This window comes from Rhinoderma darwinii, chromosome 8, assembly GCF_050947455.1.
Source record: "Rhinoderma darwinii isolate aRhiDar2 chromosome 8, aRhiDar2.hap1, whole genome shotgun sequence".
NCBI lineage: Eukaryota > Metazoa > Chordata > Amphibia > Anura > Rhinodermatidae > Rhinoderma > Rhinoderma darwinii.
Genome location: NC_134694.1, coordinates 85,747,606 through 85,775,038, shown reverse-complemented (window position 1 = coordinate 85,775,038; position 27,433 = coordinate 85,747,606). Strand labels below are relative to the sequence as shown.

The 27,433-nt window shown below is 39.7% G+C and overlaps 1 protein-coding gene and 1 long non-coding RNA gene across 3 annotated transcripts in view; one reads left to right on the top strand and one right to left on the bottom strand.

Annotated features, from left to right (window-relative positions):
- The window catches only part of NRK (Nik related kinase), a 236,229-nt gene that overhangs the window by 162,191 nt on the left and 46,605 nt on the right, over window positions 1–27,433 (bottom strand). The window contains exons 3-5 of the mRNA XM_075835864.1: window positions 16,205–16,261; window positions 2,447–2,572; window positions 464–574 (exon numbers count right to left, since the gene is read on the bottom strand). Coding sequence (XP_075691979.1) covers window positions 464–574; window positions 2,447–2,572; window positions 16,205–16,261 — 294 coding nt within the window. The remainder of the gene's footprint in view (window positions 1–463; window positions 575–2,446; window positions 2,573–16,204; window positions 16,262–27,433) is intronic.
- LOC142659590 (uncharacterized) overlaps window positions 8,308–27,433 on the top strand; it is a 76,591-nt gene continuing 57,465 nt past the window's right edge. Inside the window, exons 1-2 of one of the 2 annotated variants that reach the window (XR_012850345.1) lie at window positions 8,308–8,379; window positions 11,226–11,309. This is a non-coding gene — a long non-coding RNA (uncharacterized LOC142659590). Of the gene's footprint in view, window positions 8,393–11,225; window positions 11,310–27,433 lie in introns of both variants that reach the window. The other variant, XR_012850346.1, reaches the window with a different exon arrangement.

The following is a 27,433-nucleotide window of genomic DNA, read 5'->3' as shown; positions in this document are numbered from 1 at the left end:
TATTAGGCCCATAGGCTGCCATGACAACCGTCGGCACCCGCAGTCACGTCACCAGGGAGTCGATGGGCTGTCAGATGGGGCTGCCCTCCTCTTTTTCTAATGGCCTAGACTCACAATTGACCGCAGCATCTAAGGGGTTAAACTCTTGAGTCACTGCTTTGGGACCACTGTTCTACATGATTGATTCATGTTTACTACTTGCGGGGATTTTCCAACTAAACATTTATTACCTATCCAGTAGAAATATGATAAATGTTTTATGCCCGGAATAACCCATTAACTGCAAACAAATGAAAAGTGGCTTAAACAAGAGGAAGTATTATAGAATAATAAAGCAATCATTATGGTACAGAAGAAATTAGCATTTTTATTACTACCACTCATGATGATTAAAGTACAATATTTTTTTTTATTTTTCTTTACTTGATCAATAATATATTGGGTAATATCTGTGGTAACCTACCCGCAGAACCTCTCTGCAGACGTATGCAATCCAATCTTCTTTCAAGCAGTTGCCTTTTGTCTTCTTGACCAAGTCTGTAACCGACCCTGCTCCACAGTATTCCATTACCAGCTGTAATAGAGGAGGAACATCCAGCATCAGCTATAGAGACTTTCCTGTTTTGCTGGCATCAGAATTTTCAGAAAATTATTTTCATTGTTAACAGGAGCTGCAGGTCTTCCCTTTTTCATATGTCCTTCCTTTTTTTTTACGTAAACCGTGACACCAAACCTGGACGTGTTGATGTTACACACAGCAGGTCAAATGCAGATCACTGATGCAAGTGTGCAAGGAGAATTTAACAGGGGTTTCCAACTAATCCTGAGAGTGTAGGGGCCGCAGCGCTAAATTAGCGGCCACTTGACCATTTCTTCCCTGTACAGCAGCAGCTTCCAGCAAACAGCTTTTCAGCACCATTCTATTTAAGTGAATGTCTTCAAGTTTAAAAATATTTTAAGATTTAAAAAAAAATGCTGGACCAATATGTTAATAGGCTTTTTTTCACCAAAGTCAGGGCACCTGTTTACTAGATGGGTCCAAGGTTGGGACAGAAAAACATTTCTTTCCAATAGTCACACAAAACAATTTTATACACAGGGGGTGCTCTGCCCGAAAAAGAAGAGAATTGTGCAAGTATTAAATCACTGCTGTACAGTCCTGTCTATCTCCTGCTCTACGCTGATCTATATGATCCATACAACAGAGAGAGGTGAAGCTGAACGGCTGTATTTTGTGAGCGTTATATGGACACATGACTTGACATTGCAAGGCAGTATTTCAGTATAAATATTCAGGCAAAAAGTTTGTGCGTGTGTATATTGACATTTTTTAAATTTAATTAATAAATATATATATATATATATATATATATCTTTTGAAATTCCGTGAAAAAAATCCAAAAAATGGCAAGCTGTAGGGTTCTACTTTGCACGCTCCAACACCCCATTTTCTATTAAACCGGCTCTGCTGCTAGCCCGTCCCTAGCTAGAACTGTAGTAAAAAATAGCAGATAGCTGCTCCTCTAGTTTATCTTATTTTAAGTCAGAAACAAAAAGGAATTGTCTGTAACAACTCTCCCGGAGACTCTCATACACATTAGATCATCAGCAGGTATAACAGATCATATGGAAATTGATTGTTTAGTTTATCTACACGGATTCAATTACAGCATGTCTCTATGATTATCTAATTCTATTAATAGCAGCGGTATAGAAAATTACGTTTACAGGGGGTCTTTGTAGTATTATTTTTGTTTTTTATTTTAATGAAATTTAGATTTATTATGGAACATTTTAATAATACTGTATAACGGATAAAGTGCTCCTTGATCCCAAAGGAGACTTTGGGTGCCATATTAAAACGAAATTTAATGGACACAATCTCACTTAATAAATGGTCATCCAGTGTGGTATCCATGAGCCTGACACCCTGACTCCTACAACCTGGTATATACCGGCTTCAAAAAAAGTTGGGGCTGTGTGTCACATGACCCCTTTTGTCACTGCTTAATGGCCGAGTGGACTTATTGGGTTTAGCAATCTCTTTGGCAAACTTTTTTTACAGCTCTTCAATGGATACTTTTGGGTGGGGGGAATTAAGTTGATCACTCTAAGGCTATGTTCACAAGTGACAGATTTGTTGCAGAAATATAAACGACTGAATAATCCATTCCATACACCTAAATAGTGTTTTTTCTGTAGCACATCCATGGATTTCTGGATGCCACAATTCAGGTTAATGGGACAGTCAGAGATTTCTGCTACAAATCTGCCGCACAAGATACCCACTTGGGGCTTGACCCATTCACAGACTCGCTTAAACTATTCACTCGATTTAAAAGTCCTTTTGATTTCAGTGTTGCTAAAGGGGCACAGACAAATGACCCTATTGCACTTGTTTTATAAGATCATATAAGGAACTGGCCATCCGAGCGTTAATAGTTACCCAAAGCTGATCATCCTGACCCACTGGACTTTTCTTAACAAAGGCTCCATAGTAAGTAGCAATGTTTCTGTGATGGGAGTACTTCTTCAGCATGTTAATTTCAAGTTTTATTTCTTCTTCTTCTTCCTATAAAACAAAAAATACATATATGACAATAGTACGATTAAATTATTGCTGAGATTCAGGGACAGATATAGTTGATGAGATTGCCCATAAGTGGCCATGTTACAGGATATATAATAACTTTCTTTGCTTTTTATTATAAATGTAGTATTTTTTTAATTCTCACATCACCCCCTGGCCGGCCTTGACCAAACGTGGACATAGTGGCATGGCTCCCGCCTTTACCTGTACATTGTATGGGGAACAGCTCTGCACTGTGTCCATGTGAGTTTCTCACGTGATCGCTTAATCTAACAGATCGAGTGTTATATTTCTGCATGAGTCAGAACTATTGCTATTAGCGGCCATGCAACCTGTACAGAGCTGTTCTACGTAAAATTAGGGAAAAGGTAGAGGAGCCCTGTATGGGCTGAGCCATGGCTGCAATGCTTACATGCCGCCATGGCCAGCCCGGACGTGGGGGGTGGGGTGTCAGTAGGAAAGGGTGTTTTAGTGAGAATTAAAAAAACAAAAACACAAAAAAGGACCCTCAACATTTTTTTGCATAAAAAGCAAATAATCATCACATCATTTACAATCCTACTTTACTTTTTAGCTGGTAATATCATGTTGTAGAAGTAGGGAACTTCCTTAAATTATATGTAATCTGGGTTGATATGTTTTGGGAACAGAAATCGAGAATCGTGACTACTTGGTTCTGCTGGTCTTACATCTGTAACCGTAAGTTATATCTATGAAAGGGTAAACCATGTATGACCTTGAGATAATGACGCTCAGTCACAAGACCAAAACGTGACATGTACTTCAGCTCTGCTATATATGTATTATACGTGTAAAAAGTTACCATAGCTAGAGATATTTAAATAAAGAAATAAATATTGCACAACAAATAGGATAAGTTATGGTTTTGCATTTTTGCAGCACACCCTAAAATCCGTGCAGAACATCTGTACAGTGTGTGAACTAGATTTAGAAAAAAACGCTGCAATACCATGACAAGTAAAGTCAAAGAATAATCAAAAGTTTAGTTGGATTTGTCTCGGCTTTGTGGTTTTATGTAAGTAATTCTTAATCACTGTATAAATGAAATGTTTCTAATACACCTTGGCCATATTTACAAAGCCGTTTTTGTCAAATTTCTCTCTTCGCTAACAAAATTTGAAAAGTGACACGGAAAGTGGGAGTTCTCCAAGCAGATGTAGTTTAGACAACATTTATTATGACAAATAGGTGAAGATGGTGCAAATTTTAGTGCAAACCTTCTGCTCATACTGTGATAGTTCAAAATGCGCCTAATTTAATATATGGTGAACGTCTTTTAATTTGGCACAAATCATTTCAGCTATCTCATTTAATATACACCAGTCTTAATAAATGTGGGCCTTTTGTGCTTTTAACTCTTTACCATTTTCAAGGTATTTGTTGGCTGTCAATGAATGAGAACACTATTGTTTACATTCAGAGGCAGAAAACCAGTACATTCCTAGTCCTTCTCTAAGCTGAGGATATCCAGTCTAGGCTGGGGCCCAGTTCAAAAGTCCTTCTTGGGCCCTTTTCCTCGCGGCTTTCAGATGCATCGCTGGGTCTCCCAAATGACCCATCGATGCAGCACTAGCAGCCAGGGGATACAGGGTTATTATCAAACATGATGGGATAAGATACAGGCTGTATCTAATCCTATCCTGTGTGATACTATTGGGTTTAATACTGTCTATTGGGGCCCTGTATCACTAATGATATGATTAGATGCATTGCCCGGAACAGTATTCTTATGCTTACCCTCCTCGCTCCTGAATCGGGTCCTCTTCACCTCCAGGCACAGCACGGGTCCGGACATCATTCAGCGTCACGACGTTGGCACATAGTGTTGTGATGCTGAAAGGTGTCAGGACGTAGAACTGCGCCTGGACCTTGCTCAGGAGCGAGGTGGGTAGATATACTGTTACTGTAGTTTTGCTGCATAGGCCCCTGTAACTACAGTAATTATGGAGAGATGTGGTTCGGGGGCCACAGCCCCCTGGCTTCGGGTCACGGTTGCAATTGCGACCACTGCGAACCCGATAGCGAAGCCACTGAGAACACGGTTTACACGGTTTACATACAGAGCCTCATACCCACATACAGTACTGGCCAAAAGTTTTGAGTGACACAAATTTTCAAAAAGTTTGCTGCTTCAGTTTTTATAGTGACCATTTGCATTAACTCTTGATTGTTATGAAGAGTGATCAGATTAATTAAAATTAATTGCAAACTCCTTCCTTGCCATGAAAATTAACTTAATCACAAAAACCCCATTTCCACTGCTTTTCTGCCCCGCCACAAAATGATCTGCTAACATAATTTCATTGATCTTCTCCTTAGCTCAGGAGAAAGTGTTAACGATGACAAGGCAGCTGATATCATCCTGTCATGCTGACTGAATTATAAGAGCAGACTGGTTGCTATAAAAGGGGGGTGGTGCTTGAAATCATTGTCTTCTTCTGTTAACCATGATTACTTCCAAGGAAACACAAGAAGTCATCATTGCTTTGCGTCAAAAGGGCTTTTCAGGCAAGGACAATGCTGCTTGTAAGATTGCCCCTAAATTAACCATTTATTGTATCAACAAGAACTTCAAGGAGAGAGGTTCAATTGCTGTGAGGAAGGCTTCAGGGCATCCAAAAAAGTCCAGCAAGTGCCAGGACCGTCTCCTAAATAGGATTCAGCCTATGGGATTGGTTCAACACCAGTGCAGAACTTGTTCAAGAATGGCAGCAGGCAGGTATCAGCGCATCTGCGTGCACAGTGAGGCAACGGCTTTTGGAAGCTGGTCTGATGTCAAGAAGGGCAGCAAAGAAGCCACTTCTCTCCAAGAAAAACATCAAGGACAGACTGACATTTTACAGGAAGTACACGGATTGGACTGCAGAGGACTGGGGTAAAGTTATTTTCTCTGATGAAGCCCCTTTCAGACTATTTGGGACATCTGGAAGAATGATTTTCCAGAGAAGAAAAGGTGATCGCTACCGTGAGTCCTGTGTCATGCCAACAGTAAAGCATCCTGAGACCATTCATGTGTGGGGTTGCTTTTCATCCAAGGGAGTGGGCTCACTCACAATTTTGCCTAAGAACGCTTCCATGAACAAAGAATGGTATCTCAGCATCCTCCAAGAGCAACTTCTCCTAATGATCCAGGAACAATTTAGTGATGAACAATGCTTTTTCTAGTATGATGGAGTGCCATGTCACAAGGCAAAGGTGATTAGTAAGTGGCTCGGTGAACAAAACTTTGAAATTTTGGGTCCATGGCCAGGAAACTTCCCAGATCTCAATCCCATTGAGGACCTGTGGTTAATCCTCAAAACAAGTGGACAAATAAAAACACAGAAATTGTGATAAACTCCAAGCACTGATTAGGCAAGAATGAGTTGCAATCAGTAAGGATATTGCCCAGAATTTGATATCCAGAATGCTAGGGCGAATTGAAGAAGTCTTGAAAGAGAAGGGTTAACACTGTAAATATTGAGTCTTTGCATAAACTTTATGTATATGTCAATAAAAGATTAAAAACCGATGAAAGGCTTTGTTCACATCTGTGTCGGGACTCTGTTCATGTGTTCCGTCGGTGCTTTCAGTCAGGGGAACCCACAAACGAAATCCAAACGGAAACCACAGGTTTCCGTTTGCATCACCATTGATTTCAATGCTGACGGATCCGGTGCAAATGGTTTCCGATTGTCACTGTTGTGTAAGGGTTCCGTTGTTTTGACGGAATCCGTACCGTAGTCGATTGCGCTATTCATTCCGTCAAAACAACGGAACCCTTACACCGGTGACAAACTGAAATCTATGGTTTCTGATTGGATTTCGTTCATCGGTTCCCCTGACGGAAAGCACTGACAGAACCCATGAACGGAGTCCCGACTCAGATGTGGACGAAGCCAAATGCTTATAATTGTTTTTCAGTATAGCATAGAAACATCTGACTAAAAAAATCTAAAAACACTGAAGCGGCAAACTTTGTGCAAAGCAAAGTTTGTGTCAGTCTCACTTTTGGCCAGGTCTGTACAGCTAGTTCTGCAATTGCATCTAGTCTAGGCAATGCTCTGTGAGCTAAATAGATAATCAGCAGCTGCACAAATCTCTCTGGTAGTTTGCCACAATGTATCAGTCTGGAGTCCAGGCTGTTTAGCTCACAGAGCATTGCCTAGACTCCATATAATTGCAGAACTAGCTGTATATCGGTTTGTAGCCTCTGTATGTAAACAGTGTTCTTATTCACTCCACAAACAAATATCTTAAAAAATAAATAGGGAGGAATTGAAACCCAAGGTATATTAGAGAATTGTAGAACTCATTTGTACAGTGATTTAAAAAAAGCAGAAAACCTCTTTAAAGCAGAATAAAGTCATTTTATTCCAGTTTGGGATATTTCCTGCAGTTATCATTCACACCCAAATAGAGTATTGAAAGCACTGATCATTTTGAGAAACCATTCTATGCCTGTGAGTTAAGGCTATGTTCACACGTACGTCGGTGTGTTCCGTTGTTCTTCTACGTCAGAGAAGCAGGACAAGGGAATAACGGAAGCAACAATTCCTTTGCCCGACGAACACTACCGGCGCCCGATGGAACCCATTGACTTTAATGGGTTCCGTCTGCTTTCCGTCGGTGCACTTTTTTCTCCGGCCGGATCTGCGATGGCGGCCCCTAACAAAAGCCTCCAACGCAGATGTGAACAAAGCCTAAATGTTACAACCATCATTTTATCAACCGGAAGAATTCTGCTGCTTCCTCTGCTTTCTTGCATATAATGTATTGACATATCCATCATTAACTTTTGGATGATCAAATGATAGATTTTACATTTGTGCCTTGTGGGAGAACTTTCTAGAAAATGATATTAGATGATGACAGAAAACAGGATATGAAGTACTGCTGCATAAGCACCAGGGAGGTAATGTAATCCATTGCTTGTTTTAGGATCTGTGTTTCATACCCGCCCTGTAAGATGATACAGCAGCATTTCCTGACTGAAGTCCAGATGACCCAACACTGACCGAGAGCATCCTGCAGTCCCTGAAATCAGTGTCTGTCCCTGTGCTGCAGCCTTGTATATAGAAGGCAATTGGGGTTTTTTTCTCTCTTTTTTATTATTATTATTATTATTATTATTATTATTATTATTATTATTATAACAACTGGTTCAAACTGATCTTGTTGAGCAGATGTCCATTCTGTCAATTGTCCGCTAAAAAAAATATATATATTTTTTTTCCCCCTTGTTCCATTGGATTTGCCATGTGGTTATTGGACGCAGTTGAATTATGCTAATAAATCTGTTTCACTTGTAAAAACCATGCAGCCAACAACTGCATCACTAAACTATGGTAAAATGCGTGCGGTTTTGCTGCACCGTTTTTAGGGTGCGCAACACATTAACACAATGTGTGAACCCAGCCATAGAAGTTGGCAATAATTGATTATTGTGCAATGGTTGCAGTAGCATCTTGGCAGTAGGGCCTGAAAATATCCAACAGCCATTCTACCATATAATAGAATATCAGAGTTCAATCTCTGCACTGTGACATCATCACGGTGTGCATTATCTGTGTACTATGCTGCTGTGTTGTGACATCATCACTGTGTGCATTATCTGTGTACTATGCTGCTGTGTTGTGACATCTCTGTGTGCATTATCTGTGTACTATGCTGCTGTGTTGTGACATCACAGAGGTTCTTTTTCATTATCGATGTCCAGAGAAATTTATGGATCCCAGCGTTTTACCTCCATTTATAGGACTGAAGTCCAACTATGTAGCAGAAGAGCTGTAGGTTTTTAAGGTCGCTGTTCTGTGATATTTCTGTCCACAAAATTCTCATATTTTGACTTTACTTTGTGAAATTACCTTTCCTATGACTTCAGAATATTTATTATCCTCGAACTGTTGGTTCAGTACCACCAACAGTTGTCATATTGTTCTGCGTCAAGCATTTATACAATGCTGTTATACTTCAAAAAAATTATTTTAAATAAATCAATTTAAATTTAAAGAGGCTCTGTCACCAGATTTTGCAACCCCTATCTGCTATTGCAGCAGATCGGCGCTGCAATGTAGATTACAGTAACGTTTTTATTTTTAAAAAACGAGCATTTTTGGCCAAGTTATGACCATTTTCGTATTTATGCAAATGAGGCTTGCAAAAGTACAACTGGGCGTGTTGAAAAGTAAAAGTACAACTGGGCGTGTATTATGTGCGTACATCGGGGCGTGTTTACTACTTTTACTAGCTGGGCTTTCTGATGAGAAGTATCATCCACTTCTCTTCACAACGCCCAGCTTCTGGCAGTGCAGACACAGCGTGTTCTCGAGAGATCACGCTGTGTCGTCACTCACAGGTCCTGCATCGTGTCAGACGAGCGAGGACACATCGACACCAGAGGCTACAGATGATTCTGCAGCAGCATCGGCGTTTGTAGGTAAGTAGCTACATCGACTTACCTGCAAACGCTGATGCTGCTGCAGAATCCACTGTAGCCTCTGGTGCCGACACGATGCAGGACCTGTGAGTGACGTCACAGATCTGCACTGCCAGAAGCTGGGCGTTCTGAAGAGAAGTGGATGATACTTCTCATCAGAACACCCAGCTAGTAAAAGTAGTAAACACGCCCCGATGTACGCACATAATACACGCCCACTTGTACTTTTACTTTTCAACACGCCCAGTTGTACTTTTGCAAGCCTCATTTGCATAAATACGAAAATGGTCATAACTTGGCCAAAAATGCTCGTTTTTTAAAAATAAAAACGTTACTGTAATCTACATTGCAGCGCCGATCTGCTGCAATAGCAGATAGGGGTTGCAAAATCTGGTGACAGAGCCTCTTTAAGTCCTGGTGCTGGTAGCGTGCTGCTGCCTGCCGATAGAAGCAACAGACATGACATCACTCATTGTTTTGCATGATTGGAATAGTACCACCAAAAATTGGTATGTTATTTTGCATCAGTCATACATCAACCTGTGTTCAAGTGACACAACTTTTTTTTTCAGATAAATGGAGTAATATTTACTCATAGCCATATATGTTGCTGGAAGACCTGAGAGGGTCATACACGACTATTCAGTACAATCAGGGCGCTTTTGATTTGCAACAATTGTATTTGGTCTGAATCGAATCTGATTGCCGGTTCGACATAATTGGACTCTAAATGAATTTCGGAAAATTCACTTCTCTCTAGGTCCCAGCTCTCTGTCAGACCTTAAAGTTGTGAATAACCATTTAAGGGGTTAGTGGAAACGAAATAATTCAATAAAAAGTATGTTTCTTCAATGAATACTGTACAAATGCAGTAAATTTTATTTAGTGTTGGCTTGTGTCTTGAGGCAGAGACCGGATGAGGCCTCTATAACTAAAAGATGACATTTTGTTTTAAGCCCTGTTTGCAGCATGAATTTCATAGTTAGTGATAACAGAAACTGAAATGTGCTGTATAACCAAAGGGAAAACACAAAATGTTAAGTTGTCTTCAGATAAATCATGTTGTAGCATTCCTATTAACTGCTATACAAGGTGTCAAAAATCCAGCAATATGAGGCGGGTAGATGTGGAGTGTGGACGGACATGTAATGAACTGTGATGCGTCTACACTGGATACTGCACCGCTGATCTCTATCCTTGTATGTTGTTTGTAAGGAGTCGTCTTAAAAGGATGAAGCAATTTCCCATATGTATTTACATACAGCAGCTTTATGATAAAAATACCCTGAGCACGACACGACTGTCAGTCTTATATATTGCTTGGAATCGTACATAAATATGATCCTATGCAATTTTCCAAAGGCAAAGGAGATTGTGAGACAGGATCAAGAGACTTTCTTTTCATTTCATATAATTTTTTTTTCTTTGGACTTCTTCCTGACTGTCCGACTCCATGCCAAACTTGTTTCCAAGATTTAGGGAGACAGCCATGTATTCCTGGACATCTCATTCTTTTTACCCTACTTGTCCCCGTAGCGAAAAGATTGGTACAGGAAGAAATTGGCTTTGATTTTATATGGCTGCTCACGTGTAAGTTCCTGTGTTGAGCAGCCCCTCTTTCCCCATTACCCAAAGCAGAGAACGGTCATAGCGAAGTGTGTGGCATCCATAGCTGGTTTAGGAAGCTACTGTAGATCCATCTCTGGGGTGGCTTGCTTTTGAGAAGGGATTGTTAGGTGCAGGTAGGACACTGGAGGAGATCAGTGTTTTGTATTATTCGGGCACTGTTGATGATAGCACTTTTATATTGGCATTTCTTTGGTTGGCACATTTATGTTTTCCCTGCAGAAGTAATAAGTTTTATTTTTTGGTTTTTTTTTTGCATAAAAAAATCTCTTGTTGACTATATATATACACCTTCCTGCATCCTCCATATGGGAACGAAGCGTTCTAGTAATAAAGGCCTATTAGGGAATTGTTTATACAAGTCTTTAAGTAAAAGTTTGCAAAAGGTTAAAGAGCTGTAGCCAAAGTAAATAGTATTACAGATTTTCAGTGGTTTGTTAATACTTGGTTTGAGAGTTTCAGATCCCCAGAACTCTCTACAGATGGCTCCACGTAACTGTTCCATTTGGTCCACTGACTAATAAAGCTTTTATACTTCAATTAAAGCAGCGTTTTGTTATTGTTCTTTAGATGAACATCTGAACAAACAACTACTTATATTTGCGGACCATGTGCCATTTTTCAGCTTTTATTGCTCATCGACCTTCAACCACGGTAAGAGCTCTTCTTCCCTTCCGCTATGATGTCTGTAGACAACACAACCCTCACAATTATTGAGACGCTTTTATTTGCCGCAATTTAATTTATTACAAAAGACTTGGATCACTGGATATTTAATGATAAGTTGTATGAGGAGTGTAGATTTATAGATCCAGCGTGAGTTCTCAGTAATGTATTTCCTGCGGACCTAGTAGTAAATAAATACAGCTGGCTGGATTGACCTCCAACTACAGTCACTGGTTTACAGATAGTCACAGAATAAATCACACTTGGGTGTGGCACTCGGATTAGAAATCAAGAATATTCCTGTTTAACTAAAAGTTGTGTGAGGCAAGCAATATTTGTTAATAATTCTGAAAATTAAAACAATGTTTAAACCCCGTCAACAAAGCAGGGAATAACTAAGTCCTCTTATAATGTCCATAAATTCTACATGTAAATACAAAATACTACCTTGCCTTTTATACAGTATACACAATTTTAATTATGTAATGCTACATAATTTAATATATTAATAACCTCAATAGAATAATAATAAACTGTAACTAAACTGTATCCATCACCAGGATGACAAGTGTAATGATAAGTGCACCTTTAGTCCTCGTCTTGATGTCGAAACGCGTTGACAAACAAAAGACTTTTTTTTTTAGGAATATTCTATGAGGGCTTATCTGGTCATTTCCAACAGTGGCCACAAATCCTTGGTTTTTGTTTTTAAGCGCAACTGTATCTAATCCTAATCCAGCAGCATTCACCACTTTTCCGGCACAATGAAGGAGCAGCAGCTGTGGACCACTGTAATTGTGCTTTAGTTTAACTATCCGTATTCTAAATGTGACACCTGCGGTTCTACTGATAAAAACTTAAAGCACCATGTGGTTCAGTGGTGCCGTAAATTCAGTAGGGCCACAGAGAAGCAGGTGTTACACAGAATATGAAGAGTTAAATACAGGTACAATATGCCATCTTTATGAGGCCTAAGTTCTAAGCCTCATAGGTCCTTTGCTGGAGTGGAGGAGGAGGAATTGTAGGGGGGTGGTTGCTCAAAAAAACAAACTACATTGCATCTATTTAAAAATAAAATAAAAAATAATACTAAAATACTCTGGAAAAAAAGAAGCTGATTGGTTTCCATGCCTTATGCACACAGTCGTATAACAGATCCACGATGTATGGATCTGTAGCACCGCTTCATTAATATTCAAAAATGTTATTCTTTCTTTTTTCTTTTAAGTAACTCCAAATCAAGGCCAAACATTTTTTTAGGGTTCCTTCACACGAGCGTAGCCTACCTTGGACATGAAAAACTGTCGTTTTCCATGTCCGAGGTGGACCCCTGCGGGACGCGTTGTCGTGGATCTCCCACAGACTACAGTCTATGGAGGGATGCGTGACACGCAGTAAAATAGGACATGTCCTATTTTTCAACGGAGCGTTCGCACGCTCCGTTGAAACAACGGTCGTGTGAACGTCCGCAATGAAATGCATGAGCGTGTGACGGCCGTTGTTTTAACAACCGTCACATGGATGTGATTCACGCTCGTGTGCATCAGGCCTTAGTCAATAGGTGGACTGTTCCACCAAGTGACAGGGTCACCTGCTACTATTGAAGCAGCAGTAATCCTGTCTCTGTGATAGGTAACAAGTCGCCTTGTACTGCAGACCCAAATGTTGGCAATGGAAATCTATTGATCGGACAAAAATTAGGGGTGTTTTTCGGAATATATTTGGGTTAAAAGGATGTTCTATCCCTTCAATATTTGGTTGCCTTTTTAAAGAAAAAAACTAGTCCAAATAAAGGTATTGTCTGTCTATTGCAAGATAAAGTCACATTGAGAACTTATATGGCCCCCTTTTTAACTATTTGTTTCCAAGTTATTGAGTGTGTTGCATAGAGATGGTCCCCCTGATGGATGTATTCACCAGGCAGGTAACTTGAATAGAATTTTTTTGTTTTATATTATTTGGCTAATAAAGTGCCCGGGCTATGATTTTGGCAGCTTTTTTCCTAAAAGTCACTAGGACCTAAAAGACTGGATGTCTCTTAAAAAACACAAAGTTCGTGTGAAGGGTCGCGACAGGAGCGACATACTGCTACAGGAAGTCATCTGTGAGCTATCCCTGGGAACAGATAAACTGGAAGCAATCAGGAAAATAAATATTTTTTAGTCGTTTTTTTTCCGGGTAAATAATTTACAATAAGATTTCCACTAAAAACCCCGACAGTAGAGGATGCGAGATGTAAACCAATAACGTGCCCTTATACCTTTCTTTATGGAGCAGCATGCTTATTTCTATACCCTTTACGCTCACACTATCCTTTCTATGCCTCGTACCTACAGCCACAATTGCATCAATGTCTTTAACAATTCCCATTTTAACTGATCAGTAGTGACACAAGTGTTTTCTTCTGCCGTGGAGGGATGCACTCCTTGTAAACTAGTTGAGCACTCAAGGGCAAGTAACGGATCATTCTGTGCACAGGTTATTTGCTCTGCAGAGAGATATGTTTAATATACTGCTCAAGCATGAAAATGGAAAATGACTATGAACTCTTTGAATTCTTTTACCGTATTTGTAATTTCTGTGGATTTCATGAACGATATCCAGAATAAAATGCTTAAAGGGAACTTTTCACAAGAGTATATACCTCTTTATATAATCCTACAGTAAAGGATGTTATTAGAAAGTTGCTTTCGAATATAAACCTTTGTTGTATTGTGAACTGTTTTCTCATTTTCAAAGCGCATTTAGCAATGTAGATGTTTTCATTCTGCTTTCCAAAGTTTCGTCCAGGTATTTATTCTCAAGTACTCCATACTACATATTGCTGGTCCCCAACCTGTGTCTCTCTGGCTGTTAGAAAAATACAACTCCCAGCATAATAACCCCAAATATGTTAAGGTTGAGCATCCATGCTGAACCTTTATGTGCCTTTAATTTTACATGGAGGCGCACTCAAGTTTTTTTTATGGGTTCCATGAGATTCCGCAAAAAGAACATGCCATGATTTTCTATCATGGTGCCACATAGAGGCATACTATGGCTCCACAGGGAGTGCCTGCAGATTTGCTTGTCGCCATTAATTGTATACAATAGATTAATTTATAAAAAGGCAAAGATGCTTTTGAACCAACCACAAATATAACTTGCATTTATTATCCTAAATGCACTGGAAAACAAATGTTCTAGGCTATGTTCACATCTGCGTTGTGTTATTCCATTGTTCTGCTTCGTCAGAGAAGCAAAACAAGGGAATTGCGCAAGCAACGGTTCCCTTGCACAACGGATACCACCGGCGGACAACAGAACACATTAACTTTAATGGGTTCTGACAGTTTTCCGTTGGGGTGTCCGTGGTTTTACCGGAGACAATAACGCAGCATGCTGCGCTATTGTCTCCGGTAATCTCAGCCGGATCTGCGATGGAGGCTCTTAACGGAACCTCCGACGCAGATGTGAACGAGACCTAAATTGGTGGCAGGATTTTCTTTCATTCTCCTGATAGGAATCAATACCATTCTTGGCAGAATATATAGAACGGAATATAGAGATAGCCTCTGGCATGGCCTAGCAGGCATTAACTAGAGGCAGACCTGGGGGCCCTTATTAGGACCCCGGCTGCCATACAAGACACCGACATACAAGCCCTAATTGTTTGTGCTTCCCCTAGAGATCCAGAGAAGGTGGGATCCTTGGGTTAACTGATTGATGGGCAAGTCTGATAAATAAAGCTGGGATCAGTTCTGTGGATGTGACTGTTTTAGGTGCTGCATTTTACCTCACTTATCCAATGACCTATATGAGTATACTGTCACTTAGGGTGTATTCACATGGTGCAGTTTTGCTGTGTTTTTTTGCAATGCAGTAGAAACCGCATAAAAAAATGCATGCGTTTTTACCACCGTTTGCCACGGTTTTCATGCTAACTGCAAAACCGCAGCAAATCAAGGTAAAAACGCATCCTTTTTTTTTGGTGCGGTTTTCGGCCACGCAAGCAAACAATGCGACTCAACCGCACCGTGTGGATACACTCTTACTGTTGTACTTATACCTCGTTGATCAGGGTAATCAACAAAGCAGCCTAGCCCCCTTAATGTCCACTTACACCCCTACTCCCACACCTACTGAAATGACAAAAGAAAACGATAGTGACAAATTACTATTAAGCATCTAGATAATATAAGTTATGTGAGTTTTTTTGTATTTTTTTTGTTTTTGTGCTTTTTTTTGTTGTTTTGTTTTGCTCTTATTTTGTGATTGTTCCAGTTTATTTATTACTAGAAATTAAATTCAGTCATTCCTGATCAATTTGCACTTCTCTCTGCAGTTGAGAGGATCTCCGGACTACCAGGAGGAGTTTGGCTACATTCACATGAGCGTGTGTCCGATTTGCGCACTTATAAAACGCAGCGTATTTCCAGCAGTGTGCCACCAGCGTTAGTTGTGTGTTGGCATCAGTGTGCTTTGCGTGTCGCATGAATTTTTACATTTGCAAGCACTTGTTTTTTTTTTATAATTTCTCTGCATTTCTTGGTAACTGATGCGGGAAACACGGACAGCACATGGATGTAGTCCGTGTGCTGTCCTTAGTTTTCACGCACACAAAGACTTCAATGGGCGACAAGGTGCGTAAAAACGCACCAATCTCGGACATGCAGTGAGTTTCACGCAACGGACACTCGCTGCGTGAAAATGTGTCCATGGGCTGTTGGTTAATTCAACGGACAGCACACGGATGTTTATTGGGCCTGAATTCCTTGTGTATTCTTGAATGGCTCTCACTGTTATTCATTGTTTATACAGTTTCCTAATATATCGTGAAAAGCACCAGCAAACTCTGATAACATAACATTGTCACATTATAAGACCAACCACAACCAACTTACCTCTGTGACATTCATGACCTTTATTGCTGCTAGTTGTCCAGTTTTAACATGCCGGCCCTGCAAAGATAAAGACCAGAGATGGATTAAGGAACGTCATTATAACAACTGATTTTAAAGTAAACCTCTTGTGTGGAAATACAATATTTGTGTAGTCGACAAACACTTTGATGCTGGTTCTCGGATCTCCATCTCGTACACAACATGCTACTAATTTCTAAATCCAAAAGCGCTTTTCTATTTCAATTCTGCCCCCTTTTATTTTATGATACTGTGACAAATGAGTTCTACCTGAAGCAATTTCTGTAATAGTTGACTTTTTAGCGCAGACTAGATTACTATGTTTGAAAATAGATATTTAATGACTAGATGGCTTTATGTTAAATGCTTAAGTGTTGCTTTTTCACGTATCTCTGGCGTTTAATACATTCGGGTTTGGCATAAATTGGGCTTTTGAAGCAACATTTAAATCATAATCACGCCACAAATAATAATAATAATAAAAAAAAGTCCAGTTAATTTCGTTTCATTAGAGGAAAAAGAACAGCGGCGCCTGATAAAACGTCTTCAATGCTTCCACTACTGAACACTGTTCTTTGACACAGCCGTGCGTACAGTCATCATCTGCTTTATTTGATGTAAGTTATGGTTAGTACATATTTTTATCTCCTCAATTGAAAACCGTTGTCTGATATTTCAATCACTCACTGGTGAGGTTTTATACTGAATATAAAAAAAACAACTTTATTTAACCCTTAAATATCTGAAAGGAAAACCCTCTACATACTACATGTATATAAATGGTCTCATTAAATCAGGTGGGCGGAAATTTTTACTGTGTTTGGGTGAGGTCGGGTTGCGCATTAAATCTGTAGGACAATTCGGCTAATAATACTGTGGAATTGATCATAATGTATTTGTGACAATCCTTAGGGTCAGTTCACACAGAGTTTATTGGCACTGTTTTTGACGCGGAAACAGTTTTGGAATCGGCGCCAAAAATTATCCGAAATCGCTCCCTATTGATTTCAATGGGAGGCAGAGGCGTTTTTTCTCGAGCGGCTTTTGGCTGCTCGTGGGGGAATAAAATAAGCATTTTCTTTCTTGCCGCGCGTTCTCCATCTGACCTCTCATTGAAATCAATAAGAGGCAGGAAAAACCTGCGGCACTCGTTGCTAAGCATTTTTCACAGCATTTTTTGCCCACGGTCCTTGCTTTAGATTCAATGTCCGCAAACGAAAAAACACTGGAAAAAAAGCGCAGGCAGTTCAAAATTCCTAAAGGATTTCTGAGGCAGATTTTTTTCTACCTGCAGAAAAACTCATTGTGAACAGGGCCTTAAAAAAGAAAAAGTATAAAAGTTTTATTTAGACAAACTATTAGGTAAAAGCAAAGTATTTTTATGATAGAACATGTATCATGTTCTCAATGTACTGTTTTGCTCTTGTTTGATCAGGTCTTGTAGAATATTTTGTTTTAGCCATGTGAGTTAGGGCTCATGCACAAAGCTTTGGTATAAACATATACATGAGCCCTAAGACGAGATCAGATCTCATGATATGGCATCATGAAAGCCTTTCCCAAAGCAAGGTTTCCTGATCTAAGAGGATGAAAACATTTCCCATCCATGGTTCTAAATATCTAACATGGAGCGGTAATACGGATATATGAATGGAGCACTTGGCTGCATTTATACTTCTAGAAGATCAGTCAGTGGGAGCATTGTATATTTATTGCCAAAAACTGGATCTTATCCCATCAGAGGAGAGGGTTCCCTGGTTTCCACTCATGGGATCTGATCCTGCCTTTGTCAAAAAATATATGGTCCTATAGACCTATCATAGAGAATTGTGAACGCAGCTTTTCAAAAGTTACAAGTTTTATTTGTAGAACGGTTTCTCTAGACCTTAACCCCTAAAAGAATGTGGCCTATTTTGACCTTAAAAAAATAAAAAACAAAACACTGTGTCTTTTAAGATCGGATTCCGAGAGCCACAACTTTTTTTTTTTCCCGCTGTCGTAGCTGTTTTAGGGCTTATTTTTTGCGGGACCAGTTATATTTTTCAATAGTTCAATTTCGGTGTACCTAGAACGAATTGATTAACTATTCTAAATGTTTTCATGGGGAGAACCGCATTCCTGGCTTTTTTTTTTTTTTACTTTTTCAGACCATTTATTGTATACTAAATATAAAATGTTAACTTTATTTGACGGGTTGATACATTTACGTCAATAACACTTATGTGCATTTTTTTTTTTTTATTTTTTTTTATATTACTTCTTTTGTACAATAAAAGCTTTTTATTTTCCATTGATGTGGCTTTATAAGGGGATTGTTTTTTCTGCTACTATTTATATTTTTCAATGGTACAATTTTGAGGTACATATAACTCATTGGTTAACGTTTTTACAGGGGGAGGGGTTAAAAAAGTATTCCGACATGTTATTTGGAATAAATGTTTGCATTGTACATATTTGGTATTTCTGCATTCGTATCGACCTATATAATAGCGCACAGTGAAAAATTTTTTGACTTTCACTAATTTTGCACTCGAAGTGTATTTTTTTTATAGGAAAATTGTATTTGTTTTTTTACACTTAAACCTATTTTTTTAATTTTATTTGTTTTGCAATAAATTTTATTTATTCGTTTTTGTTTTTTTTTAGTCCCACTAGGGGACTTGAATGTCTCTGATCGCTTAAGTAGTACTTTGTTTTGCAGTGTATTATTGCCTGCAAGTGCCATAATATGCCTATGGTATGGCCAGGCCCACTAGGCGCATACACATGGCAGACATGAGGCTCTCAGGCCCCCAACTGCCGTGGCAAAACATAGGCATACCGCAGTCACATTGTGGGAGCACCGATTAGGTGGCAGCGGGTGCCCTCTCCCTCTGTTTATCCACTAGATGTCGCTGTCGGATGTTCCCGCACTATTTACATTACTTAATAGAACAGCGGTTCAAGGGCTCGACCTACTCGCCATGACATCCTATTAAGTACTGGGAACTGGTTAAAAAAGCACAAAAGAAACCCTTTTCCACAGTAAGATAATCATACCAACTGTGAAACATGGTGTTGGCGCAATTGAGTGAGGATAGTGTTCTGTCTCAGGACCAAGAAAGCTTTGTTATTGAAGGGACCATGAGTACTGCACCAGAAAAGTCTTGAGGTCCAAGTAGAGATGTTAACTGAAATGTAATTAACATTTAAGCAAGTCTACATCTTAGTAGAAAAAGAGGTAAAGTTTTAGATTAGTTCATTGACCTTGGCAGAACGGCTTTGAGACACATTGGTAGTTAATGGATGTAAGGATGACTAGAACTTTCTCGCCAGTGTTGAGATCAGAACATATTCACAAATGACAATGATGGGGTCATCCTGAAAGTGGGCACAGCACTTCGGCTCTATGCTCCTTTTATGCATTCAACCACTTTGCTCTGAGAAAGCACCATACTATGAGTTGTATCCATCAATATATCTAACTTTGAATACACCACATGACTTAGCACTGATGACCAATACTTAGAAACATATATATTGTACACATCACGTCTTTAACTTACACTTAAAATATATGCAGGATAAGCCCTCGATGTCTATGTTAAATGGAGGCTGTTACCGATTCCTTAACCGTGGCATCTGTCACCATAGAGTTTAGTAGTATAGGTTAAACTTATATATGTCATGAATTCTCATGACCCTGTGATCCCATTCTAGTCTATGGGTGATGGATGCCACTGTTAGACTAATCTGGCATCTGTTTAATGTATACATCATGAAAGGCTATTTGAAAGCCCATGACATATACATTAAACGTATATATGCTTGACGTATGCTATACAGTGGCATACCTCGCCCATAGACTCCAATGGTAAACTATAGACGCTGCTTCTACACTCTAGTCTACTACAATATTCCATCCTTCAATAAAAAAGGTATACTGATGTATAACAGCCCAACGGAGGCCAAACTGACACTCTGTAGGACTCTATGGATGTCTTTAGCTTTTACATCGGGAGCTTTCCCGATGTAAATGTATGGCCAAAAAGTGACGTGCACGGGGCCTACGGCTTATTATGCCATTCAATTATTACAGTTCATTTGCATTTGCATGGATTAAGAATTGCATGTTGCAAATAAATCTTTATCTACTGTACATGAAACAATGGATGCCTTTTTAGTTTTCCACCAGCTGTTTACCCAAGGCGTTTCACTTGGTTTATGTAATATTTGCAGTGGTCCTTTGAATGCAGACATTAAGAAATTCTGTAGACACAAAGAATAAAAATAACACCTGTGGTGTATCCAGCATACAATACAATTAAGATAAACCGTCATTTAAAAATGTCCAGGAGGCAGGAAAGGGTGGAATAGAAATCTCCTTTGATATAAACAAGAGAAAAGGAAACAGTGAAAATATCCTGAACTATTAAACATTTCAGGTTTGTCGCACTTTGTGTAGAATTCCTCTCATGGGGAGACAGATGTTCAGATGTTTTCTTTTTATGTCTGCTAGAAATTATTTTTATCTGCCACTGCTCTAAACTATATAGTAATTATGTCTCTTAAGAGCTACCATAATATAAGTGTCTTTTTCCTCACAGAAAAGTCATCATTTTTAGGCCATACACTGGACTATTTTCACATGATGATTTAGATTTTTCACAAACGTATGTTATAATAAAAATTTCAGTTTGCAAACGTTTCCTCGATTTTTTTTTTTTGATTTTTTTTTGATTTTTTTTTGATTATTTTTTTTAGCCGAAACCGCATATTTTCTTAGAAGACTCTATTCACACTGCGTTCACAGTGAACATCAGAGCCATAGGTCGGGGGAGGATTTTCCGACGTATTCCACTGTAATGGCTTACAGTGATATGTCACCCTTGGGCTTCTATTGAAAAACAAAAAGTAAGCCCGGGCAGTATGGAATACTGACGGATGGCAAAATAACACTCTCTTGTCATCCATTGGGTGAATGAGGTCCCATTCACACTGAAAATGCAATTTGTTTTATTGGACGAGGGAAGAATGGATCAGCCAGCATGGTTACAAACAAAAACGGAGGCTTCCTGAGGGCTATGGTGATAAAAATTGCGTTGCTGTAGTCTAAATCTTGTGGACTGAAGTGCTCTCACTGTTGAACTAAAAGTGGCCATGCACATTAGATTCATGTCGCAACTAGATAGCAGTTGGTGCTACTGAAATCATCAATGTGTAGAGGCCTCCCATCTTTGCACCGACGGCAGATGTCAGGGGAAAGAAGGATCGGACAGTTGGATTTCATCATGCTCGATCCTTTTGTTCCTATGAAAGATGAGCATCCGTCAGAGGTGTCTGGCAGCGGCTAACTTCCCCTCTCCCTATTAAAAATACATACATGCTCGACCGAGTTCTTGTGTATGGAGGGATCGGGAGGTATAGCGGTCGGCAAAATGTGTATTCAGCCAACCGCTATCTGATGTGTTTGGCCAGCCTAATGCCTCAGTGATCACCTCAGGATTCTTCAAGGATCTACTAGTAAATCTTGATCTACTGGTTGCCAACCTAGGTTTTAGAGGGTTTTTAGGGTATGGTGTAAATATTTGGATACATTTCAAAGTTCTTAGACCCGTAGAAGAATATAAATTCTACTAATGCCCACTTCAGTTATTTTCTTCAGGGTGCAATTCGTTTTGTAATGGATAGCACACTGACACATTCATTTCTATGGGGCCTTGCACGCTTCCGTCGTTTTAACGGAACCGTGTGGCCGTTCCGACAACAATAGAACAGGTCCTACTCCTGTCCGTTTTTGAAGAAAAAGTCTCTGACATTTCATTCATTTGGTCCGTTGAAACAACGGACTGCACACGGAAGCCATCCGCGTGCAGTTCCTGTTTCATGGACCCGTCATTAGCAGCCGTACGACGGGCAATGGATGTGTGCATGAGGCCTTATGCAAACCATATCTGAAATAAGGCTCTGTTCACACTGTTATGGCTTCTTTTTTGTACAGGAGCCATGACAGATCTCTTATGATGCAATATTTCAGCTCCGCAGCCTTTCTCAAGCGCAATAATACTTAGTTACATGTTCAATCACATACCGGATACCGCAAGGGTATGCAGACAAGGGGTTATGCAACCCCCTGTATTGGAATGGCTCTAAGGTACTTTCCCTTCCTCTCATTAGTAGTAGTTGGGTTAATACGAATTTTTATGTGTACTGTAGTAACTTTGTTTTATCAAATGGCAACTATGGGTCCGCCCACTGAGCCACTGTGTGTGTGTGTGTGTGCGCGTGTGTGTATATATATATATATATATATATATATATATATATATATATATATATAAAATCTGTACTCCCCTCTGTGTTTATGCTTGAGATTGACTGCAGAGCCAAAATGTTGCGCAATTGGATTGAATCATCACTTTTTTGCATTACGACGTGAGTGCTGTTTATTTCTTCTTTGTTATGCCGCTAATTTGGTGGACAGATGGACGGTGCCCCTGTGAAGACCTGTACCATGCAAATTTTTCTGTTTAGATTGCTTCTCCTTGTTTACTTGAATTATGATCAATTTTGTGACTAATCCTGATAGATACCATTACCTTAGGTCCATCATGTTTATGTTCTTAATTTTTTTTGTTATTGGATACAATAGAGCAATAGTACTACATATATTTAGAGCCCTAAGAGGAGCTGTTTTAAGATGTGTGTAAGTGGACCTTATAGTTCTGTAAAATAGCTCCGGATATGAGAGGTTGCTGTACATCCTACTAACACGGAAATGACTGTCATATAAAAATACATTTTGGAAACTATTTCCTGTGTCTGCTGGCTCGTGGTCAGTTAGGGAAAAGACACGTTTCCTACGATCATTACTTCTGTTCAGTCTGTCTGCTTAGGCTACATTCACACGACCGTGAAAAAAAATGGCCATCAAAAACTGATCAACTGTCAGTTTTTCATGGCCGTTTTGCATCAGTGTGTCTCCAAATTTTCATCCATATCCAGTACGTCTGTCCATTTTTAATGGCCGTTTGACATCCATTTTTCATGGCTGTCAAACTGATTAATTTAATTTGACATTTAACAGCCACGATGTAGATGACACCACACAGCCTCCCTGTAGATGACGCCACACAGCCTCCCTGTAGATGACGCCACACAGCCTCCCTGTAGATGACGCCACACAGCCCCGATGTAGATGAGGCCACACAGCCCCGATGTAGATGACGCCACACAGCCCCGATGTAGATGACGCCACACAGCCCCGATGTAGATGACGCCACACAGCCCCGATTGTAGATGACGCCACACAGCCTCCCTGTAGATGACACCACACAGCCTCCCTGTAGATGACGCCACACAGCCTCCCTGTAGATGACGCCACACAGCCTCCCTGTATATGACGCCACACAGCCTCCCTGTATATGACGCCACACAGCCTCCCTGTATATGACGCCACACAGCCTCCCTGTATATGACGCCACACAGCCTCCCTTTATATGATGCCACACAGCCTCCCTGTATATGCCACACAGCCATGATGTAGATGATGCCACACAGCTTCCCTGTAGATGATGCAACACAGCCCCGATGTAGATGATGCCACACACATTACCCCAGAGATAGCACAAGACCCTCCCTCACTCTCTCTAGTCATTTTCCGGGACCATCTCTGTAAATTCTGGACCGTCCTTGAAAATTCGCTACAGTTGTCAACTAAGCACTATGGCCCCTGTACTAGTGCAAAACTACCCTGCATTTATCAATCAAATGCCTCCAAAACTCACCTATGCAGCGCCTTCAGGTGTGGTCTCGTCACAGCTTCTGCGAAGGTGGCACGAGGACTTGGCACCTGCCCACACTGCCAAAAGTACCAATACCTGGTTTAATAACCACAGTATCACTGTACTTGATTGGCCAGCAAAGATGCCTGACCTAAACCCCATAGGAGAATCTTGTCAAGAAGAAGATGAGAAACACCAGACCCAACAATGCAGACGAGCTGAAGGCTGCTATCAAAGCAACCTGGGCTTCCATAACACCTCAGCAGTGCCACAGGCTGATCACCTCCATGCCACGCCGCATTGATGCAGTAATTCATGCAAAAGGAGCCCGACCAAGTATTGTGTGTATATACTGTACATACCTTTCAGTAGGCCTACATTTTGGTATTAAAAATAATTTTTGAAATTGGGCTTATATAATCGTATTTTCTGAGAGACTAAATTTTGGGTTTTCATTAATTGTTAACCATAATCTTCAACATTAAAAGAAAAAAATGCTGGAAATAGATCACTCTGTGTCTAATGAATCTATAGAATATGAGTACGGTGATATTCTAATTGAGAAGGACCAGTGTGTGTTTATATTTATTTATATATATATATATATATATATATTGACTCCTCTCCAACACTGTCAAAGTGCCAGGAGGGCAACGTCCTGTGTTGGAGAAACTGCACATCGGTATGCAGCAATGTACTAGGCAGTTTCTCCTACTGTGCTGTGTATACACAGGATGGCAATTCAGGTCGGAGAGCAGTAGTGGGCCCTCCATTGGGCTTTGTCATCTGCCCGATGTTGCTGATTGCTGACACGACTCTGCTGTTTGGTGTTATTGCCCCCTTGTCTTTTCATATTCATTGTACAATATCTTTTAGCCTAAAGGGGGTTTTACACAGGACGATTATCGGGCAGACGAGCCTTAATATAACGCTCGTTGGCGATAATTGCCCTGTGCAAACAGGGGAACGATCAGCAGATGACCGAGCAAACGCTCAATGATCTGCTGGTCGTATATCGTTTTAAAAAAGTAAAATATTATCATCATCTGCAGCACATCTCCCTGTGTAAACAGGAAGATGCGCTGCCGACGTAATAATGTAACCCCTAAGTGTGTCGTCTTATGTCCCTTTTTCATATATTGTACTTAACCCAAGTACTGCCAAGGTATTGATCCCGATTGTCATTCTGAGCTTTTGCATAGAAATAAAGGATAAAATTGTCTGTGATGGAGATTGTCTGTGTCCTTCGTTATATTCCCATAGTCATAGGAATGCAAAACTAAATAGGCATATATAACTGATTATAAACCTTCTACGTTGTATGTTCCTATGATGCTAATGTACACAGGGAGGCATAAAAAAATGTTCAGCCAGAAATTATTTCCAGAAATATAGTTGTTGGGTTATTATTGAAGGTGGCTAAACACTGAACAATGGTATAAGGGAATTAAGAAAAAGAGTACATTGTTGGCTGTGCCATTTGATCTGCGTGATCCACAGTGATTAACTGTTCCTCACCTCTGAATGGAAACCGGTCCCCTTAACTGCTTGGTCCATTAGCATTATCTTTTTACAGTGCCCTTATACTACAGAGCAGTGAGCTTTGGTGATTCTTGGCTGGATAGAGGGCCGCATCTACCTACATAAAACTAAAAGTTTTGTTTAAGTTTAACAACCTGAAAGAATATGTTGTGACAAACTAAATTATCAGCTTTTTTAATTTTATTTGTTTTGATTTTTATATATATTTAAAAAATGAATAGTTTCTGACTTCACTATTATACTTTGCTTACCACGGTTTTTAGAAAACACAAAATAAATAATTTGGCTTAATAGCTAGGTGTCCAAAGTAAGTGAAGTATATGTGGCCTGTGGCTTTATCGTCTTAAAATAAAGATACTAAGTATTTTCCAGGCACCTGTATTTAAACAGGAACTGAGCTCTTAACCACAATCATAAGATTTAGTTGGAGTATTTAGAAAAAAGGGAACAAACCCATGAGGACAACACAGCTGCTAACTGGTTTACTATTCTGTTTTTTATTTATTTTGCATGGCGTGAGCGGAAGTTAAAATGACAGCTCGCAAGTTCATAATTTGTTTTTGCAACCCATGGACATGACCATTTTAAAAAAGCCCTCAATGTCCAGACCTATTTTGGCCTTAATGACCAAGCATTCTTTTTAGTTTTTTCCTCCCAACCTTCCAAGAGTCATAACTTTATTTTTACGTCGCCACAGCCATAAGACAGGCTTGTTTTTTACGGGCCGGGATGTATTTTTCAATTGCACCCTTTTTGGGTGCATATATTATATTGACTTTTATTAACTTTTTTTTTTTTTGCAAGGGAATTGAAAGCAAATAGCTACTCCAGCATTGCTTTATGCGTTTTAAATTAGAGGTGCAAATAACGTTACGGTGCAACCAATTCTATGGGTTGGTGCGATTACGGCGATACCAAATATTTTTTATTTTTTTTAATGTTTTATTACGTTTGCACAATAATAACACTTTTAAACAAAAATTATTTGTTTTTGCATCGCTGCAGTCCAAGAGCCGTATCTTTTTTGTTTTTTTCCCATTGATGTAACTATGTGGGCTTGTTTTTTGCGGGACGAGATGTAGTTTTCATTAGTGCTATTTTGGGGTACATGGAACTTATTGTTTAACTTTTATTTTATATGTTTGGGGGTGAAAGAAAAGAGCAATTTCACAGTAGTTTTTTGTAGTTTTTTTTTTTTATACTTCTAGTAAATAAAACCACTTTCTATGGGATAAAAAGTGATTTTATTTTTACTGTATTCTAATTCTTTTTTTTTTTTTTTTGGTCCCACTAGGGGACTTTACTTTGAGATCTTTTGATTGCTAATATAATGCACGGCCTAATAGGCATCTTAGCCAAGGCATGGGGTCCCTCTCTATTCCAATACTAGCCATTGCAGCGGATGCCTGGCTGTCAGTCACAGCTGAGCTCCTATAGTGATCGTGCGGACACAACTCCTGTGTCCTCACGATCACTATCACATACATGCGCATCGGAATGCGTGAAGGGTTGCCTTCCCATGACGTGCATGTACGTGATTCTGCGTTAAGGCAATAACGAGGACCTGCCGGCAGGTTCTGACATCAAATTTACATATATTACCTTTAGCCCCCTCTCCATCCCTGTTTCCATCGCTGCTTTTTTTTTTCACTCACCCCACCCCCAATTCTTTTGGCGCCTTATATGCTAATTCACTGTAGTTAGCCAACGGGGTGTGGACTACAGTGAATCACGCTGGGCAAGGCTTCTCAGAAGATCTCGCAAGACCACACTGAGAGTAGACTTCTCATCAAGCACATTTGTCATAAGCTGCCGTGTACTGATTAGGCAGTGTCTAATTGGTGTTACCACTGATTTTAATGACAAAATTACCATACACATAGTGCCACCTTTCTACTTAAAAGAA